This window comes from Malurus melanocephalus, unplaced genomic scaffold (genome assembly GCF_030028575.1).
Source record: "Malurus melanocephalus ecotype Western Australia unplaced genomic scaffold, MMel_1.1 scaffold_70, whole genome shotgun sequence".
Classification (NCBI taxonomy): domain Eukaryota; kingdom Metazoa; phylum Chordata; class Aves; order Passeriformes; family Maluridae; genus Malurus; species Malurus melanocephalus.
In genome coordinates, this window is record NW_026623302.1 from 742,176 (window position 1) to 763,983 (window position 21,808).

The 21,808-nt window shown below is 39.5% G+C and overlaps 1 protein-coding gene across 1 annotated transcript in view; it reads left to right on the forward strand.

Moving 5' to 3' along the window:
- FLT1 (fms related receptor tyrosine kinase 1) overlaps nt 1-21,808 on the forward strand; it is a 108,308-nt gene that overhangs the window by 7,874 nt on the left and 78,626 nt on the right. Inside the window, exons 2-4 of the mRNA XM_057366678.1 lie at nt 7,434-7,530; nt 7,832-8,052; nt 17,153-17,277. Coding sequence (XP_057222661.1) covers nt 7,434-7,530; nt 7,832-8,052; nt 17,153-17,277 — 443 coding nt within the window. The remainder of the gene's footprint in view (nt 1-7,433; nt 7,531-7,831; nt 8,053-17,152; nt 17,278-21,808) is intronic.

The window sequence follows — 21,808 nt, forward strand, 5'->3', positions numbered from 1 at the left end:
ACAAGCACCTTCATCAGGCTAGATATTGGCCAAGCTGCTYATTTCAGATCCTGTGTTTCTCAAGATTTTAAAACTTGATGTAAAACTGAGGAAATCTCAGGAAASTGAGATTATTTTTCTCTCAGGTTCTCTGGAATACGGAAATTTATTTTTTTATTAGCATTGTATAAAGTCCCTATTCTCATGCATGGAAGTCTCTGGTGAGTTTAGTGCAAAGAAGACACAATCTTCTGATGAGTTGGTGAAGCAAGTGCCTTCAAACAAGCAAGTGCCAGATCTTGTGGCGCACGGAACACTGAACTGCATGGCCTTGCTTGCCCAAGTATGATAGAAATGTTAATCATTTCAGTTGGYAGTAACTGGAAAGATATTTATGTCAAATAACCAGCTGAGATTTCAGTTTGTTTAATTTCTGCATCTAAAGTTCTTAATGAACAACCCTGCACTGCTCTTTAACGGAACAGCTTCTCCACAGGTTTCTATAAAAGCCACCTGACCTAGCTCGGGCAAATACTGGCAAAACATCTGGCAGTTATTTGTGAAATACATATTTTCATTTTCAGCTATTGGCAATATTGGTATGACAGTATGTACTGCTYGTGAGTGTTAATGAAGTGTTATCAGAACTATTGTGCTGTTTTTAGCAACTGGGTGTTTTTCTTTGCCTCTGTAACATTTAATCCTACATCAGTGTATATGCACATCTAGGAACAGCAAGTACATACAGAGAGTAAATAAATTACAGCTTGCTCTGAGATCTAGAACTAAAAARGAAGGGACACACTTGTTCAAACACCTTTCTATGCCTATGAAGGCCTGCTTTGGGCAGTTGCACATCCATTTTCCCTGCTGACTCATTTTTAGTTCCACAGCAAGGAGTCATGGTCAAGGCTTTTGGTCAGCTCAGAATTCATCTAATCTACTGTTACAAACCTTATCCTGTTCAGACCCTGCTACAATGTGTATCATAGAGCAGCCCAGCTTTGCCATCCATTAACCTATCATTATTTTTTGGCTGGCTGTTATGTCCCCATGGTACTTTAAATTCTTAAATTATAATTGAGATTGATCAAACTTAAGGATATGATCCAGAAATGACTAGGCATGTGTTGCAGAACATGAGACTGAATAAATGGAATGTCCCTTTTGGACCCAGAAGGGATGAACCAATGAACTGATAATTTTTGTGCATGTACGTGTACGTTGTAAGTAAACGGCATCCAAGAATCTTCTTGGTCTTAAATGCAAAAGAGAAGATACTTCAGTCACCACAGAGATGTGTGCAAGTGATGAATCTCTTAAGGAGTGATACAGCTTGAGCTACTGCTTCTACCCTGAGGGTGTTTCTGTGTGCCAGCTATGTGCCAGCACGCATGGTGCCTCTCTATGCACAGGAACCAACAGGAAACAAGTGCAAAACTACCCCTGAGTCCAGGGACCCGCATCTGCTAGCACTTGTAAATCCTCTTGGCTCTTAATTGACCTGCAAAGTTCTGCATCATTAGAAATAGTGGTCACATTTTGCTGCTTCAGAGCRTGAATTTGCTCATCTGGACAATTGTGAATTTCAGCTTGGGACAAAGGCATGTCTCCTTGTTCTCTCACAGTTAAGCTGCCYTAGTTTCTCTTCTGCAGGCTTCAGGTGGGAAGTCTGGATTTACTTCAGAGAAGTGCTGTGAAATTAGATAACTGTGAGGTTTCCTTTAGAAGGGGGATTTAGACAACACCTGAAAGACTTGGAGATAGCACTTTGAGTCTCAGGGTGGTGATGTTTTGGCTCATGGTAGGTCTTTCCTGGAGACTGTTTCACAGTACAGGCAATGGAGAAGCTGCTTTTGCCCCTGGGAGCAGGAACCAGGGCCTTCTTTGCCTGCCCCTGCGCAGCAGAAACCTTGGTGACAGATGAGATGGGGACTGTTGGTGCCATGGGGATAGAAGAGTGTCTCCTTCTGGTAGTAGTTCTTCTCAGCCACCAGCACTCACAGAAATAGAAATCTTCATTATCCAGGGTGCTCCCTTCTCTCTCTAGTCCTGTGGCAGGACCAGGCCAGACAGTCACACTTTGAACTGGGAAACAAAAGTTKTGTTTCCATTCACCACACAAAATTTAAGACAACTCTCCCTAAAAGTTCTCYGGTCTTTATAAATACAAGTATTGATGCTGATGAGGATCTCAGTGTTGATTAAACTAGCAGAACCCCTTGGTCAGGACTTCTCCATATGGTCAGATGTAAATTGAAACTTCAAGTGGCTCCTAAGAGTTGACCATGAGTTTGTTTCTTTCTCTCTCTCTCTTTCCCCCTCCCTCTATATGTTTGGTTTTTTTTCTTTTAATGGAGTCAACTAGTATATTGATGTAATTGCAATTATGGATAGGTATGACCGTTTGACCAAAAAAGTAAGCTGTATTTACTTACAGAATGGCTTGAAGAATCTTTCAAAGAGATAGTAATACAAAAATACCTTTCAAAGAGATGGTAATATAATAGCTTGTCAAGCACAGCTCTGAAATAAAGAAAACTACTGATATCCTAGGTTTCCTTACAAAATGGAGTAAAGCCTTATACTCCATATGAGGTGAGCTAGTGGCCATGTTCTGATTAGGGTACTGCTGAAGATCAGAATCTTCTCATTTTCCCTGGAGACGCACTGAAGGTCAACCCACTGGATATTGCCATTTTCCTGCACATTCTGTCTGGATTCTGCAAGTGTTTATTAGTTGCACACGTTGCACATTCCCATTCCCTTTGGTGGAATGACCATAAGGAAGTGCTCATAAGCAAGAGCAAAGCCCTGGGCTGTATTTGAACTGTATGACYGATGTTTTAAGCAGCAAAGAGAGGTGAAGACCCTGATAAGAAATCACCTGCACTCTCTTTCTAGTGCAGGAGTGTCCTCTACARAATACATTTCTGCTGATTGTTTGAATCAGGAGGAAATGATGGGTAAAACCCTCAAAGGCTYGGTTATATTTAACAAGTGGTAAAACATGTGCAAATCCAACAGTGGCTGGAACAATTACTTCATGACAGAAACTTTATTTCCCACAGATGGCACTTTAAACCCAGGAGGTCAGATTCTTTGTACACATTGAAGCTGCAAAGATAAACTGATCATTCTCCTTAACCTCTCATTGTGCAGGTGAAAAAAAGATTAGTCAACATGTTGAGGATAACTGGAGTGGCTGGAAGACAGTCACAGCCACAAATTATGRAAAAGATATTAGAAAGTCATCAAACCTGTTAACTTCAAGGAAATTTATAGTAGCTACTAATATTGTAATTATTTTAAAACTAAGTCTTAAAGCTAATCTTTCAGGTTTGCTTTCTTTAGTCAAAGGTAGCAGAAATTTTCAGTGTGTGAAAAGAAATTTGTAARGTAAAAACTGGGAAAATCTGAAGGGGAATAATAACCCAAATTATGGTCCCAATTTTGAGTTCAGAAAACCTATAAYTTTTAAGAGAAATCAAAATTTAGCAGAAATCAATTTTTAGTGGAAATTCATCATGGGTGCATGGTTATTCATTTGTCTGTAGAATAGGACTCACATAATATTGGAAAAATACATTCATCTTAATTTATTTTATCTTTTTGTCATGACTTGTGATCAGTGGGTTTTTTTGGTTAACAGGTAATTAAAAATATTATTTACTTAATTTGGAAGAGGATCAGATCTTCTTTGCAGGGCAGAAGACAATTGAAGAAAGATTTTTTTTTTTTAACCTTGCAAATTACAGATTGCTGTCTGCTTTCATAAAAAAATTGTCCTTCCCTTACTTTACTTAGAGGGGCTAACTTTTGCAATCTAAATTAATGTTTGCTCATTAATTAAGCAACCCTGTTGACTSACTTTCCATGTGTATCAAATGAGTCTTCCACAACAAATAAAATACATCCAAAAAAAATCACCCCTTTCCCCATGGGAGGAGATTCCTCAGTTATCAGGATTAATTAGTTCTCTTGTTGTCACATGAAAAGGAGTTGCAACCCTCGATGTAGGTCAGTGTGAGGGTAGGCTGCTCATGGTCGCTTGGTGACAGGCACAATGATAAGTGAATGTGTCCTGTTGAGCCAYGACCCTTCAGAAAAGACAGTGTCAAGTAAAATACCTACAGAAGGTACAYAGAAAGCATAATCTGCTTCTAAATATTGACAGTAGAATTTCCCTGCTATTCTCCTTCCTTTTTCTTTCCCAGTAAACATGTCAAASTCTATTGCATTTGTACCCCACATCAGTTTTGAGGTGTTTAAAAACRTAAGGAAGCTAATGACCCATGAATAGATAGGATGTCAAATAAAGCTATTTTTCTTCAAGACACAGCATCTTGCTGGCTAAACCATWGTATCCCATACTTGTAAAAGCAACAATATTGGCTTGAAATAAGACTTTTTGTCAGTGAAAACTAAATAAATGAATGCATAACCAAGCTTGTATGTCTTGACAAATACACTGAAATTAAGTCTTGAATGTTAATATGATTAACTACTGGAGTTAAGTGTCTAAAATGTATTTGAAACCAATGATGAAATACTGGCTTGTGTCAATGGAAGCAGAGTTAGACAAATACYGAGCACTCCTTAAGATCCCACACATAATATTTATAAATACTATGCAGTCTTTTAGATAGATGTAAAATGTGTAAAAGAGCAAAAGCTTGTTCATGTATCCAGTATATTTGGGTTTCTTTCTTGCCAACAAGATGGGGTGAAAAGGTAGGTAGTTTTGKTTTTTTTTTCTTTGATTTTAATAATTCCAAGGCAGATCTGACATTCAGGCTTCCAGGCTGCCTTGTTTTGTATGCTTCATTTAAGATAAATCTTAAGGTTTTCACATATTTGTTTATATCACTGTAAAGCTATGAAGAGAAAAATCTTGTGGCACTTATGATGGTTTCTTGCTCATCAGCTTTGGTAGACTTTGAAAACCACAGCAGCCCACACTACCAGGGCTGGTGTCCTGATCTTGGCATAGCTCAGACATGGGCACTGGGCTGCATGACTGGTTTTGCTCCTGGCCATGGTGCCAGTGCCAGTGACAAGCAAAGCCAAGCGCTCAGCACCGTGGGCATGACCAGGCAACCCACACTTGCTGTCCTGACTTGCTGTCAACATCTGTCATTCACATGGATTTTTCCACTTTCTAACCGGTTTCACGCAGGAAGCAGCCTACACATTGCTTTCTAGCAACCAGGTTGAGTGTTGCAGCTCTAGCAACTGGGCTTTGATCCCGATGGTTTCCTCTKGCAGACCATACTGGTGTTTTTTTAATACATATTGAAATGCTTACAAATACTGTTGCACGCCTTCAGCTTTTCCAGAGCCTCAAATAAGGAGCAGCTCAGGGAAGCTTGAGGTCACATTTCCCCATGAAGTAAGAATCAAGGTTCATAAAGCTGGACATAAACACTGCCTTCTTTGGAGAGCATCTGACCCTTCAATTCTGGGATGACAAGAGGAATGCAGATGAAATGAGGGAATGTGGGAGTTTCACAAAACCATCAGATTGTTTAGTTGGAGGATGCTGACAAACTCTCTCGACCAGAGTGCCTGGGTTGCTCTCCAAGAAGCTGCCTAGGCTGTTGTAACATCTCAATTTCTCAGTGATTAGTCTCAGGGGCATTGCTCAGAATGGTGGATGAGAAGGCTCATAGATTGTAAGCATCTGTGGGAGGCTATCCCATAAAAGCAGTGTGCACTTTGGGAAAACCAGCACTTCAGGGTTGAGTTCCATAAAGGGCAGGTGAGAAAAGTGTATGTTTGCAATAGATCACATAACAAATTGCTTCTTCAAAGATCTGCTGCATCATTTTTCTCCCTTCTTAACAGCTGACAGAATAGATTAATTTCCAGTTAGAAATATGGTTGTCTATAGACAAATCTCAGGGCAAGTCTATGTACGTGAACAGTCTCACCATTTAAATCTATGGTGAATTTTTTTTCTGCCCTTGCTTGCAGTTTGTGCAAGTGAGCTATATTTTAGTTTATATCTATGTTCAAGTGTGTCCTTTAAATCTTGTTTTGAATAGGCACAGATGAYAGAATGCATGGGAAAACTGAAGCCACAGCTTAAAATAAGGTATAGAGGGCTAAAAGGAACACTGCTGAATTTGGAGCAGCCAGTGACTTTGAAGTGCTTATACAACCAAATTTTAGTCACCAATCTCAGCAGGAACCRGTGTACAAAAGTTCCTACTCTAGTCAAAACAAAAGAGGAAGGCGTTTTTGATGGCGATACRTAGCCTCCAAATAAGGTTCACGTTTTTCTACTATGTTTGGTGCATACSACTGTTCATACTTGGCTGTGGCAGGGATCTCTTGGAAGGACTTAAAATAGCTAAACTCAAGCTGTTCTTGACTGAGTTCTAGCAGAAAGATCTGTGTTACCCTTGGCTATGAGATGTTGCTTCTCTCATATGTTGACAAAGTCATACTTCCTCTTGGAGTAAAGGGGTTTGGGGCTGTTGCTGTCACTCTCTCTCAATGCTGAAATCTTTACAAATTATACTTGAGTCCAGATTAGACTAAAATTGGGTTTCAACTTTTAACTGTTTCAGAATATTTTTATGTGAAATTCCCAGCTTCTGGAATACTTTGCTGTAAGGTGCAATGAGATGGATCAAGCACTGTTTCTTCTCTAAGGCATGCTCTTTTCTCCACTTGCYACGAAAGCTTTTGTGGTCATAACCTATTACAGGACACAGATAAAACATGATGTCTTTCTGGCCAGCACCTCCTTACTTGATGAGAGGGAAGATTTTGTATTCTTCTGGTTTTCTGACCATGGGGCTTTTTTATGGTCTTCCATGTCTTGATCTTGTTCTCAAAATTTACTGTAAAGCTCTGCCTTTTGACACCACTTCACCAACAGGAAACCTGCAGCTGGCAAAGAACCACAGGTAACAGCCTTCAATCAGGAAGGGACCTTCAATCAGGAAGGGAAGATCCTTAATCCCCTTGTGCTCCTTCTRCATCAGTTCCAGCCTTGCAAGTGTTTGAATGGGATATCTTAGAAGTCAGTATGTGTCTCTTGCTGTGAAAGTGGCTGACTTTTGCCCTTCCCATTGAAAGGGTTGCCGTGATGGTGTTTCCTAAGGAAATGCAGCCGGTGGTGCTTGGAGCACACTTCCTTGGTTAGATGAGTAGCCACAAGACCTGAACTTTCTTCAGGGTATGTTCACTGAAAAATTAGAGAGAAAAGTCATTGACTGATAGCTTTCAATTCTGTTTTCTGTCCTGAGTAACACTGCTAGAAGGTTATTTGAGCCCTGAGTCACGACAACAGGACTTTGCTCAAAGGAAGAGAGTGTGTGTGGTGAGAAAGACACRCAGTTCTCTTTTCTTTTCCTTTCCAGGATAACATCATAAGTGTGAGTGGACTGAAAGCAGAATTATTTGTCTTTGTTAATGTTTTGGTTTTTTCTTTGTTTTTCTAGGATCTAGTTCAGGATCAAAACTAAAAGTCCCTGAGCTGAGTATAAATGGCATACAGCATGTTGTTCAAGCCGGCCAGACTTTAAATCTCACCTGCAGGTAACCAACTGAGTTGGATTCTGATAATTGGCAGGGAGTTCATATACCTGACACTTTCTTCTTTCTTTGTAACTGAAATTAGAAAAAAAAAATTAAACCTTATGTTGTGGGGAAAGGTGGGGAGTGAACTTCAATGGCAATTGTTTAACAGTTCTTTGTTGTTTCTGTTGTTGTTTTTGGAAAACAAGATAAAAGAGAGCCCCATAAATAGCCTGATATAATAAAAAAGAAAGCTTGGGAACTGGAGCTATATAATTGCAGCCTAGCATAATTGTTTCTGCTTCCTTATCTATATTTGCAGGGGGGAAGTGGTTCATTCATGGTCTTTGCCTGAAACTCTTAGCAAGGATAGCAAAAGGCTGAAAGTAATTAAATATGCCTGTGGAAGGAATGGGAAGCAATCCTGCAGTACTCTGACCTTGAGCAGAACTCAAGCAAGTGACACTGGAAATTATAGCTGCAAATACCCAACAAGTCCCGCAAAAAAGAAGAAGGAAACTACAGTCTATGTATTCATTAACGGTAAGATTAAGTTTTTTTTAACACTTCTTGGTACTCTTCAATACAGCAGTGGGTAAGTAAGGCACTTCATCTGTGGTTGAGTTTTGAATGACATTTGCAGCCTTGCAAAATGTTAATTGACAATTATTGTACAAAATCTATTTTCTCAGAACTTGCAAATACAAATGGTAGTCTTTTGTTTGTTAGGAAAAAAAAATTGAAGCAAGGAAAAGACCCTATCCAACCATTTGCCTAGAGTAAACAGGAGTCCAGATGGAAGTGGACTACAAGCAAATGTGAAATGGGTATCAGAAACCATATCCTACTTGACTGAATTTGAAGTGATTTCTAGGCAGCTGAAGGATGCTAAAGCTGTCTGTCCAGACCACCAAATCACTTCATGCTGCAGAAAAATTACCGTTTGCATGTGAAGTCATATTCAAAAATATCCTCTGCAATCCATGGCACACAGATTGAAAAAATCTAGAATAAAGGGAATCAAATTAAACACAGAGTTTAGTTCAGCAAACAARTATTGTGTAATGTATGGGAAGTGCTGGAATTAGGTCAGTTAGACTATAAAAGAAATTTCTTTCTGATCCTGTTTCCTTCCAGGGTGTTAATCAGACACTTCTGAGAAGAGTTGAATTCAATAGATACAACAATAAAAGAACAATTTATAGACACTTCAGGGATTTAATTAATAGTTTAGTTTTTTCTTATTTTTACAGAGTAAAATTAATAGGTTACTGTAGTATTTCAGGATTCACAGATTTTCAAAGCCTATATTACAGAAAACGTGCAATTGGAGGTTTTCCAAATTGTGGGACTGCTACATCTAATGAATTCACATCAGAGTGAATTAGCTTTTGTTTTCATTTTGTGACAAGAAGAGTGAGACTGGCTCTGTGAAAAAGCAGAATGAAGTGGACCCCTCACTGCACTGATAGAAAAAAAGATAGCTCTCCCCATTATGGTGTGCTGCTTTATTGAACACTTATTGGCTATTTCATACTGTTCATCCTGCTTTCCTTCATTTTAAAATATGCTGCAGAGTGTTTTTGCCACCCAGCTCTTTCTATATATTTCTCTGTACATCCAACAACAGAAACATCCATGGAAGAATAGCCAAAATAGAATATTCATTTAKTGACCAACAGCCTGCAGCCTGGGAAAATGTACAATTTCCTTGGATGCCTTTTAAAAGTTTCCCATCATGGGACCTTCTTGAACATCCCACCTTGGGTGTCATCCCTGTCTGAGACCTGCCTGCAATGATCTCCATTCAGCACATGAGAAGGACCTCTCTGCTCAACTGACTTTACCATACAAGAGATGCCTTTGCATTCTCGTGACCTCTTACCTGTTTGAAGAGTTAATTTTCCTGGATCCTAAATTTTTACTAATGAAAGACGCAACCAGTCTTTTAAACTCTTCAACTGCTTCCCAAGTTGTGTGTGGCTTGCCTGCATCTGAAAGGGACCTTCAATTAGGTGATTGYGAGCCGAGGTCATCTGCAGAATTGACATGGTGATGGAAGAGAAATGTATAATTGCAGAAATAGTTTTAGGACAGTCCCCTGCTACCCCCACACCTTCCACCCCCTCTAATCAGTTAAAGAAGGCTGCCTAAGTGTCCTGGTTTTGTTGTTTTTTCAACGACATTCATTCATAAATCTTGATGTCACTGTTGCAGAGATGGCTGTATTTTATAACTCTTCCACCTTACTTGCCAAAAAAATAGTGAAATATTTAAGGTGCAAATCTGTAGCATCCTTAGACCTCTTTGGCATGTTGATTTTCTGAATGTGACAATCATTTTGATCGAAAACCAGTTTCTTAGCATTTAAGTGTTACTTGTGTCCCAGGAAGCACACCTGAGAGTTAGAGAAAAATCACAGATAACAAAGAGACCTGCAAGGCAACTGCTCATTTAATGCCTGGTGAAACTGTCACTCTGCCAGTGAGAAAGGTATATTAGTCCTCCAAAAATTTACAGTTTCAGTTGAGTAAGTTGGAAAGAAACAAGATACTGAGTACCAAAACTCACCCTTTCTGGTAAGTGTAGMATTAGAAGTATTTTCTCTCTCTGTGCTGTCTCATTTTCTCTTTTCAATCTGTCTCTTAATACAAGTCGCTGTTTCTGTGAACATGCATGAAATTCAAGCTCAAGTGAGGTTGAGATGGGTGTTACAAAATTCTCTGCAAAGACTATCTTTCCTTAGTTTACTTTTACTTTGCATTAATTTGTGGGTGTTTAGGAAATAAACATTTGTKAAATTTGGGTCCCTCCTAGTTTTGTATTATTTCCTGTGGCAGGACATTGTGTCAGTCCACTTCCCATATTAGCTCCATGTGGATCACTGAGGTGCCTGTTTCCCATGTCTTAGCATGCTGCAGATGAGAACAAATAGTTGCTATTTACAAACACAGAATCCGAATCAGGAAAGTTGATATTGTTTGTACAGGAAGTCATCACTTATTGTTTTAAAAATGTTATTCATTTCCGTAATTGGAGTGATACTGAATATGAACTGGATTTAAAAAAAAAAAAAAAAAAAAAAAAAAAAAAAAAAAAAAAAAAAAGAAGAGCCCAAAGACCAAGCTACAATAAACCCAGTAAGTCCTTTAGTTCAGTAATGAGTGCATGCTACATGAGAAAAAAAGCACAATCGACAAAAACGAAACGCAAGGTGATGAAAAGGAGAGTGTGAGTCCTACAGGCCCCAGGATGACTTGAAGCATTTCTGAAGTCCTGCTTTTGGGGATGGAGAAGAGGCAGGCTGGTGACTTGCCTTGGAGGAGCTAGTCCTGACACCACCCTGCTTTCAGCTGGAGAGGTCACTACTGAGTTGCAGAGGGGAGCGAGTGCACAGAGCATCTTGGCAACTCTTGACCCCACACAGCTCAGGAATTGAGACATTAAGCAAGGGAAATTAATTCTCTTAAGAGTCTTCAACTTTGCCTCAAGAAAACCAATGGCCTGACTTACTCCACAAGCCATGGGAAAAATCTGAATTGAAGCAAAGCCTCTGTATCAAGTATGTATTTCTGTGTCAGACAGAAAACTGCTCAGAGTTTTGTTTTGTAAGGCAACTGCATCCTACTAGTAAAAAGAAAAGAACAATTAGTGTTCACTGCATACATTGCAGTGAGGCACGGGRAATTTTCTGCTTGAAAAGAGATAATGATGGAATAAAGGCATTGAAGAAACACCAAATTATCAGCAGGCTGTTCTGAAACCCATGTAAATTTCCCTAGGGAGAGTACTATGGGCTTTTCTTTCTCCTTTGTCCCAATATCTCCAAGGCACTTTTCCATTGCTGGAACTCACTCACTCCCTTCAAAAATGTGTAGTTCTCTTAATTCTCTACTCTCATAATTTCTTGCCTTTGAACAAATGCTCCCATGGTACAACAGAGGAAAATCCTGTGAGTTCAATTACGTTGATATGGCAAGGTTAGATTTTTGCATGAATTTAAGCAAACTGTGATTCAAGTTGAAGTGTTGCTATTTTCTGGGATGAAGACAGGTTTCAGCTAGTAATGTATAGGAGTAAAATCTTAATTCTGCTGCTACAGAGAACAGAATTCTTCTCCAAGTAAAATTTGGCTTTAGGGCAGTAGCCCATTTCTTAGTCAATGTTCTCCCTCTCCTTGTCTTTTCTCATGATCCTGCTCTGCATGTCTTCTGGTCACTTACTTTTCCTTGCAGAATGAGATGACTAAGCTTAGTCAGTTGTCTATTCTATTCTCTCTTTCTCAAAAAGAGCTTCTGATACATACTTCTCATCACTGACTTTTCAAGAAATCTGGAGAACAAGTTCAGAACAAATTTCTCTCTTTGAGATAATTTAAGTCAGATGAGACAAATCAGAGCTGGGTAATTAAAGGTACAGGTCCAAAGAGTACTTGTGCTCACCAATGCATAGAATGTCAAACATGCCCACTAATTGTATGTGTTTGGCTTGATGTGTGTCTTGGGCTTGGCAGTCCAAGATGAAGGGCTTTGACATTAGGGAATTGTTCAAAATGCAAGCTTTTGAAATGCCAAAACATCTGGGATTCTGAGCTTGTTTTCAAACTCTGAAGTTGTATGGTGCAGGTTCAGAGCATATTAGGACTTCCCGGGCATCTCCCTGGGAGGTCYTCCTGCTGACAGATAGATGGATCCAGCCCCAGAACTGACATGTATTTAAGATTTAGCTTGAATGGATTGACTCCTGCAATCCTAAAGCTACCGTTGTTGCAGAACGTGGAGGGAATCCAAAGAGTTCTCCAAAAGGATCTCTTTAGTTTAGAAGTATCAAAGTCACAATCATCCAATCATCCAGGTAAAAAAAAAAAAAAAAAAAAAAAAAAAAAAAAAAGCAGTGAGACAAAACACCCTGAGAGCTAACAGAAAGGGAGATTTTTCTTGTTTTTCCTTTTTCTCCTTATTCACAAATAATGTGCTGATAAAAGAACCTGCTATGACCTGGGAAACTCTTCCTCCCCTGTGCCTTTTTTTGTCTTTGCTTTTGGCACAATTTTAGCAGTATGGTTTTGGCTTGCACCATCCTAGTCAATACTATGATAGCGCTTCTGTTATGAAGAGGAAACTCATTGGAATTAAACTATGTTGCAGCTGTATCAAATATGCGGACACATTTTTAGTTTCTATGAGGTTCCTGTTACAAAACAGAGACCTCTAGGACTTGCTGACGTCAATGGCCTGTAATTGCGACGCTTTTGTCATTGCATGTGCACAGACTTTGTACCACAGGACACCGCCTGGAGAGGAACATGTGTGGAYACCTTGGCAGCATCAAACACTGCACACTAACCCCTCCACAGCCCTCCTCCCTCAGCAAGGCTCACAGCTCCTCCTGAAACAAATACCTTTCCAGGATGAACCATCATAATGGAGGGATACACCTGAAAGAGTGTTCCTAATATCCATTAGCCTTTCTAGGGATTGCTTGCTGAACATAGTAATTGCTTTAGCATGGATTTCCTGGCTAATATGATTATYTTTCCTGAAGAATTTTAACTGTTTTCTATTTGTGTCATGGTTCTATGTTGATGATAGCAGGAAAACAAAGGAAAACAAACCATTCTTGCTTAAAAATTGTAGCACAGTTATACTAGAATCYTTTGTATCTGAATGTGCTCTAGATATAATTTGATAATTACAAAAGTCCAGGTTAAAAAAAGAAAAACAAAAATGGTGGAACAACCTTCCAGAGTAAGACATACAAAGTGAGATTTWTTTTCTTTAAGGAAATTAGGCATATAAACTGGTTCAACAGATACATTTCCTAGGACATGATTCATCTCACAGTAAAGCAGATGTATAAAACAGTTCAGATGAGGCTCATTGCAAAATTCCCCTGTTCTCACCAGGGACAATACTAATGGTTTGGCTCCTAKCTCAGTGAGAAATGTCTGTATTGTAGATGTTCAAGTGAGGTTGGAATGACTCCTGATGTGCAAGATTCTTTTGGAATTTCTTCTGAACAGCCCCAATAATTTATCTGGGATAAATAGGTCTAATCCCCACAATGGAAGGGGAATGTGGCAATTGGACCATGAACTTCAATGAAGTCTGCATGTCTGTTCTTTACTAAAGACTGTGCTCCTTTCCATGCATATGAGGGAAAACGGTTTTACGTGAATGTGATGAAAATATTTTACCTCTTTTAGCCTGAAAAGAATCTTAATGATGAACCAGGTGTAAGTAGGTATTTCAGAAGAACTTCAGAGAATAAGGTTTCAGAGATTTCAAGGAGCTTAGATTTTCCTGCAGAGACTTTTCGTCTTGCAAATGTATGTGTAAATCCTCTGACTTACATAGCTCAGATTACTGAAAACAAAACAAACCCTAAAACAGTAGCTGAAGCTCATGGAAATAAAAACCCTCTCCATCTTTTCTGAATTTGGCATTTCAGTGTTGGCTAATTTAGTTGTTTGTGCAAACCCCATAAATAGCCTAGACAGGTTATTGATACCAGACATAATATTGCTTCTGTTAAGTCTCTTATCAAGTTTTTATCTGGCTGCCAACCAGCTTAGTAAAAGCTGCTATTTATGCTCTTTAATCATATAGCAAACGACCTTCATGGATTTTGTGATTTTATGAATGTCCTTTGTGGTTTCATGTTGATTGTGACTAAGAGATACTGTAAGGAACACAGTCAACCCATCACACAGTCATTCATTCCAGGCACAATTTAAAAATACACTAAGCTGTCTCTCAAAGTAACCTTTAACRTAAGTAAATATTCTGGCTGTCCAGCTTTCATTTTGCTACTGRCCTGCTCACAGGCAGCTCTGAATAAAAGAAAACCAAAACAAACAAAAAACTAAACAACAACAACCCGAATCAATAATTCATAAAAGCAAGGTCAATCCCTAGATCTTCCATTTCAAATCCCAATAAAGCTGAATGTGTAACCTGGACGTGGTCTCCAAGATAGGCCAGCCTGTGATACTCCTTTTAGATCTAGAGCTTTCTGAATACAGAATGGAGTGGAGTTGGCCCAAAAGACTGATGGAGGGAGATTAGGTYATCTCAGATGTGCTGCCAGCCAGCTGTGTGCACCAAGGATGGCATTTACCTTTCCTTAGGAAGAAATTGAGAAGTAATGTAGTGGGAACTAGTGGCAATAGCTGAGGCTGTCATGGGAAGGAAAGAGAAAAAAAAAATCAAGGAGAGCTATTGTTCAYGGGACAGAAGAATTCCACGTTGTTGGCAAACCCTGCCAATGTGGCATAACCTGCCCTGGCACAGCTGCATGTTCAGCTTTGCCTGATCCAAGCTGGTAAAGCCCACACCAGATTCTGATTTCAAGTCATTGAGAGTATCCCGTTATGGCCTTTAAGATGGAAGGAGAATAAAATCAAAGGGAATCAGGAAAGGCCTCCACGCTCGTTATGAAAACAAAACTGTGCTAGGAAACATGATGCGTATTCCTTTTAATCAAAAGCAGGAAGACATTTGGAGCACTCAGGGCCATCGATTGCCCTCTGGCCCACGGCGGAAGTCCCCGGTGATGTCAATGGGAGCTCTGCACGCGAATARCGGGGGCACGGCGACGCCTTGGTGSACACGGCAGGGAGTGGACCAGGAGAGGCTGTGACCGAGCCTTGCAGCCCACTGAGGGCAACCAGAGCGCTTAATCTGCTTTTAGACAGCACTTTGTTGGCTTCTCCASGCGTGGACGTGCATTTCCACTGGAGAAGAAGAAAGAAAAGCCAAACATGGTGTTTCATGCTGGTTTCCTGTCCCTYGCTGGAATCCTGCGTGGTCTGAGCTGCACAACCCCCACTGCCTTGATATTGGCATCAGTCAGTAGGGACACTCTGCCTGCAGACAGCACCGGCAGTCCCCAGAACGGCTCTTCCTCACACTTACAATGATCTGGAGATTAGGGTACAGGAAACCACTTTGCAAAGCTTTCTGGTTTCAGGCAGGAGCTCTTAATTTTGTGACAAAGACAAATGAGTCTTTGGGGAGCAGTAAATCGGTTTGTCTGGTGATGTTAAGGGGCAGGTGACCTCTTCTGTGGCTGCAGCYCCTGAAACAAAAAAATGTTCTTTTCCCCATGCTGCAAACAGGTTCATTCTTGGTCTTTCCTTGAATCGTACTGCAGAGGAAACGTCAGCCTAACAAGTCCTCAGGGCATTTTTTATTACATATGCATCCTCTATTACTCATAAGTTCCTTTTGCTATCTCTGGACATTTAACAACTATCATTAAATAACATTTCGTGGCTTTCATTTCAGAAAGTTTGTGTAACAGTTTCATGAAACCACTTTAGGTAAACTTTCTTCTRTATCCTGTAGTACCTTTGAGATCCTCTGCTTTAGGACTCTTACAGTATAAATTAGACAAGAATTTGTTTCTCTTCCTGTTTGATGTCTCAAACAAAAATATTATTGCATATAAGAAAAGAGGATCCTAAGGGCAGGACAGTTGGATGACACTGGGAAGTGCACATCATACTTTTGAAAGACAAGCAAAAGTAACTTACTTGAAGAACTACTTGAGTGAACATAGGTCAACATGCAGAAGTTTGGGGCCAGAACACTTAAATCAAGTATTGCAGTTCAAGGTTTTATAAGGGATAGGTTCTTGCTAGCTTTACTAATTTCTTATCCAAGAAAGGTTTCCATTGTTATTTCTAAGATTTTTGACTGAGTGAAAATAATGGGATTTGCCTGAAAAAACATTAGAGCTGTAGATAAGCCCATAATTAAGATCTGAATGTTCTGCGTATTTTAGGAGTTAAAAACCAAACCTTATCTGAATTTGGAGGTTGTCTGAGATGTGAGTCAAACTGAAACTTCATATCTGAACACCTGCAAAGAAGATTTGGAGCCAGAGTCTGTGGTTTGAGCTCCTCTTTGTTAAGTGGTCCAAACAATAGCAGCAGCAATGTTCCCTGTTCCCAGTGCAAGCTATTTATGACAATGCCCTTTGTTAAAGGGATTGTTCAAGCGATGGTCAATTACTCTGCCAAGCTTTAGTTATTGAGGCAAGAGGAATTAATGTTTTCCTGGCATTTTCATCTCCCTTGTCACATAAAAAAGAGACACATAGGTATTGTGACAGTGGGAAGGAGGAGAATAATTAACTCCCTCTAGTCTGTATTCTCAGAGTTGAAAACATGCCTGGATAATCATGGTGGATTCTTTCTCCTGAATTTTTCCTAACAATTTCCTTGCCGACAGCAGGAACATATACTTTGTAGGGGGTTCCTGAAAGGCAGATTTCAGCTCACTTCCCRTGTAATTGCTTTTCCTGATGATAATAAAATAGAAATGGCTTGAAATAAGAAGCACATATCTCAGCAGTAATGATGTTGCTGTAATGGAAAAAATGGACTTCAACTGTCCTGAAATTGGAAGAAGATTTCAAAGTACTGATATTGGTATTGAATTAAGAATATATTTTCAAATATTTAATAATAGTTTGATGAACGTTTAGACAAAAGTAAACAGAAAATTTATTTTAGAGGTTTGTTTAGCTTTCATTATGGACAGGACTAGTCTGTTTTCTAAGGCTGTATGTGCTGTTACGATTCACATACACTGTCTTAAGGTTTCAGTTATTAACCTTTATTTTTCTTTCCTTGCAGATACAAGCAATCCATTTGTAGAGATGCACAGTGATATACCTAAAATAATAAACATGGCTGTAGGAAGAGAAATGATCATTCCATGCAGAGTCACAGCACCAAACATTGCTGTTACTTTAAAAAAGGTACCTCTATAYAAGCATGCTCTGAAAGTGTTACTGTGGATGGTGTTTTTGTTTGCTTGTTTACAGCTATTGTAATGCTTCTGAAATACTTTAACAATTTAATATTTCTTATGCAATGTTTCTGGATGTCAGTGTCAGAATATTCAGAAATATTTCAACCCTGGAGGGTTCATCTTGTGTCTCACAGAAGGGCTTCATCAAATCTCCTACACAGGGTGGGAATTTTCTGAAGAAACTTAAAATTTCCATACTACTTTATTAAATCATCACTGGCAAAGGTTTCTTAAGCCCAGGAAGGAATTTCTTGTTAGGAGTAGAGATCTCCTCCCACCTCTTCCCCTGCCCTTCCTCCTTTTTCCTCTCCTGTACTCTGGAACAGCCAGTGAGTCCCTGGAGACTTGCCGTTGCTGTACAAGGATCTCTGCAAGCCTTTGCCCTACCTCACTCCCACCAGAGACTTTGCTGCTTCCTTTCACAAATGAGTGCACTTAGACAGGGGATTGCTTTTCTTTGTGGGGAAACTTCGCAGGGAAGCTGCAGAAATAGGTGTCGTGGGACTAGTTGTAGAAAAAAAAACCACCATGTTTTGGGAAAAACATTTGTCCCTAGGTGCCTTAAGAGTAACATGAACAGCTAACTGAATCATATGCATGGGATAAAGTACCTGGGATCAAAGCAGAGAATGAAGCTTTTTTTGAAAGTTACCCTTTTTTGCTTAAAAATTAGGTAGAGATAGCAATGAAGTTTTTTTCTAAATAAAGGGAGTTATTTACGTAGTGGCAATGAAAGCCCAACACTGTTAAAAGGAAAAGAGGTTTGTCTGTTCATAGGATAAAAATAATAATGCAATATATGCACAATGATGTCACATATCTGGACAATCTGAACTCTTAATAATTGACAAACAATATCACTGTAAGATACTTACCTAGTACAACACAAGTCTTTGATTCTTCTTTGACTTTCAMACCAGCCACAGATTTTACCAATGCTATCAAGTGCTGCTTTTCCAATGTACTGATTTTGCTGCTTGGTTTTCATCATGCTGAATCCCATGAAACAGAATGAAATGCAAAGAAAAGAAAACGATCTGACCCAGGTGTGTAGTTACACACACACACACACACACACAAACACACACAGAGTTCTCCTGAAAGAAAATGTACAAGATTGTGTGGCAATAGAGTCAAAAGAAACCTTCCCATGGAAGGTTGTTGTGAAGTGGGAACTTATTTTTGCGCCGTAGAGTTACATCTAAAATCTCAGCATATTACACTTTTAGCTGAGAAAATTCCACATTTTCTCTCATCAAACAATATTAAAAACTTTTTTCCTCCTCATTTGGAGAAGAGTGAGACATAGCTACTCTCTCTTTTTTTCGTATCAACTTGCCTTTAGCTTGGGCTTCTGGTCTAAGTCAYATCTTTACACCATCAAAACCAGATGTAATACTCTCAGAAGGAGAAAGAGGAGGTGGAACCAAGTCTTGAATGAAAGGATTGGTTGCATTCATGTTTTGCATTCCAGGAAAAATAAATGTGTTCCCTAATTAATCCTAGAATTTCCTGAAGCTTGTGAACTACAATGTATTACATCATATCTTACTCTATTTATCTTCTATGGCACCYTTATATGAAGATTCCAGCAAAGTTTTACTCACATAGCAACTAAGAGATGTGTTAAATGCATCCCACAGCTGCAGGCACACCACTGCTGGAGAAATGGGAAGAGCTTTTTTGTGCTTCCCACCAGTGATGAAGAAGTTAGTGTCCCCATAATGCAGTCTTCTGGAGCTGGAAAGCAAATCCCAGCTCTAGTGTCCTTAGGTTCTGCATTCCATATTGCCACAAATTAAAAATATGAAATATTTTTAATAAACTCTCTCTACTGGAAGGACCCTACAGTTGCATGAGCACTGCCTCCAGCATTGCTCCTTTGCAGTCCTACATCTTAGTTCTAGTGGACCAATGTGGGAAAGTMTTTTTATCCATCTTCAACACTACAAATTATTTTTTTAGTCAAACTGCATCTTTGCCTTAGACAAACCTTTTTGTGTTGCTTTCATTTTGAGGCTGAACATCTGTGCAAATTGCATTTTATAGCATGGCAATTGCATACAACATAGTGTGGGGGGGGGGGTTAAAAAAATTAAGAAGTTAATAAAATATAGACTGGGAAATGGGAATGAACCTTTTAATTCCTATTTCAAATTCAGCCTTTGGGTCCTGCTACAACATTTATCTGCAGTAGCTGATGGCCTTTTCTCTTCCTTATCATATGAAGGACTGTGAAATCAAAGGATAGTTTTGATATAATGCTTAATAGTTAGATATTCAGAGCCACTGAAACCATCATTATTGTTAACACGATTCTGGCAGACTCATTCAAGATCCTTAAAATAATGTAAACCTTATTGCAAGTTAGGTGTGCACTTCTCTTACCTCTTCATTTGCTCTTTTTTTGCTAAATGGAGAAGGTAACATCTTTTGGTACMATGATTTGATCCATCTGTTTGATATCCTTTTGGATTCTCTGTCATATAAACAATGACATTTATGGGAATAGAGGTAAATAAGCTTCAGTATAAGGAATGAAAAGTGGAGAAAACCCTMGGAATGTTGTGAGTCACATATGTGGGCAATCTGAATTCTTAATAGTGACACCTCATCTTTACCAAATTGGTGGAAGGGGAAATATGAAAGAAAAGACAAGCATTCAAAACTCTGATATTTAATAAGCTTTTAGTTGTCTCTTTCCAATACAATCTGCCTTTTGAGATGTGGGGAACCACAGCTTGACTGTAACTCTTGCCCATACATATGCAGTTTGTGGCAGCGCTGTGTTAATGCCACCAGGTASCAAAAACAGTCAGCAAAGATTGAGCTAAGAGGGAGGTACAGTCTATAGCAAAAAAAGTTTCATTTGAAACAAAGTACAAAGAAGGTAAAAGGCCAAGAGAGCCCTGGGAGCCACAGCGATATGGTTCACACAGATAAGTATGCAAACAATAAATCCCATGTTTACCACTGCTGTCGCAACAAGTTGATTCTTTGAATGCCTCTGACTSGCTTTTGGTTCCCATCTGCAAGCTATTATTGTAGCTTTGTCCTCTGAATTTATCCTCTGCTGCTTCAGTGGAAGTCTCAGTATTCCAGCATGATGTTTCTTCATAAGTTTTCTATTGCTTTCTGTGATGACCAAATGTTCAGATTTTTGACAAGACCTTGAATTACACTGGCCATGCTAGCCTGGGAATGGGATCAGATGATCTCTGGAGCTCAGAGATCAACCTAAATTATTGTGTGATTCTGGGATTCCTCCCCAGCACCATCCATGCAGTCATCAGCAAGATGATGATACCATGTTTCTATTCGGTAGCCTGAAAGCTGYTTTAGGGCAGAGCAAAATGACTGTGGTTCTCTGAGAGCAGGATGCAGGTCATCTGAACCACCGGGGTTGGCAGAGAGCAGTGTGGAGAAGAGCTGGGTAAGAAACTGAAGCAAGAAGGGAGAGAGAGTAGAGCTGTAAAAGGCTGCAGGGTGAACACCCAGCSACCACCCCTGTTCACATCTGAGACAAAGACCTGGTATTTCTGCCCTCTGAAAGGGACTTGTTGCAGTAMCTTGGGGTTTTCCCCTTGAGATTTGGTCAGAAACCAGCTATGACACAGTGGTCTTTTGCAAGTCAGAGACCTCGGTTTTCTGAAGTTTTTTTTAGAGTAATTTAGGTCGCATTACACTTTCATGGGTGACTGGGATTAACTTCTTCGTCTCAGAGCTGCAAAARAAAAATACARAAAAGATGTMGCTCTAGTGTTTTTGGGGAGTTKCAGATGAGTAAACTGTACAAGCAAAGATTTTCCTCCAGGACAAGTAAGCCTGCTGGATATCCATACACCTCACAAAATCACATGTTGCAAAACAGGACTTTCCTGRGTGTTTTGCTTTCTTTTCTGTTCCYGGAGTAAGGCTAATATAAAGTCAGTAATCCATCAATCAACTAATGAATGTGCAGTGAATGCACTCCCTGGGAAATATCAGTCTAGGAAGGCTCTGACTTGACTTTCTGCATGAAAACCTATACAGAAGTACTCTCAGAAACAGCTTGGTTTCCACCAAAGCATGATAAATCCAGTTGAAGTTCTTGAAAACACAACTGTGAACTAGCTACACCAAGGTTTGAAAATTTGTGTTGTTTAGAACAGGAATGGCAACAGAGCTCTCGGGACCAAGATATTGCTGAATGGTAGCCAGMAGGCTGTAGTGCAATGGGCTTTACTCATGTGTGTGCTACTCGCACTTCCTCCGTGATTTACATGCTTATTACAGCATTTTATCAGCTGTTGATAAGGAATTCTACCACGTCATTTTGTGCTCTCTATTTATTGTTCGTTTCATTCATCATGCACTCAGTTATTTTGGAGGAAATGACAAAAGATGAGCGAATGTGGTCTCAAGATTGGCTTTCTGCAGAGGTTGAGCAGGCAGCATCAAGGGTGCCATGGTTTAGACAGAAGCTGTAGAATGTGTGA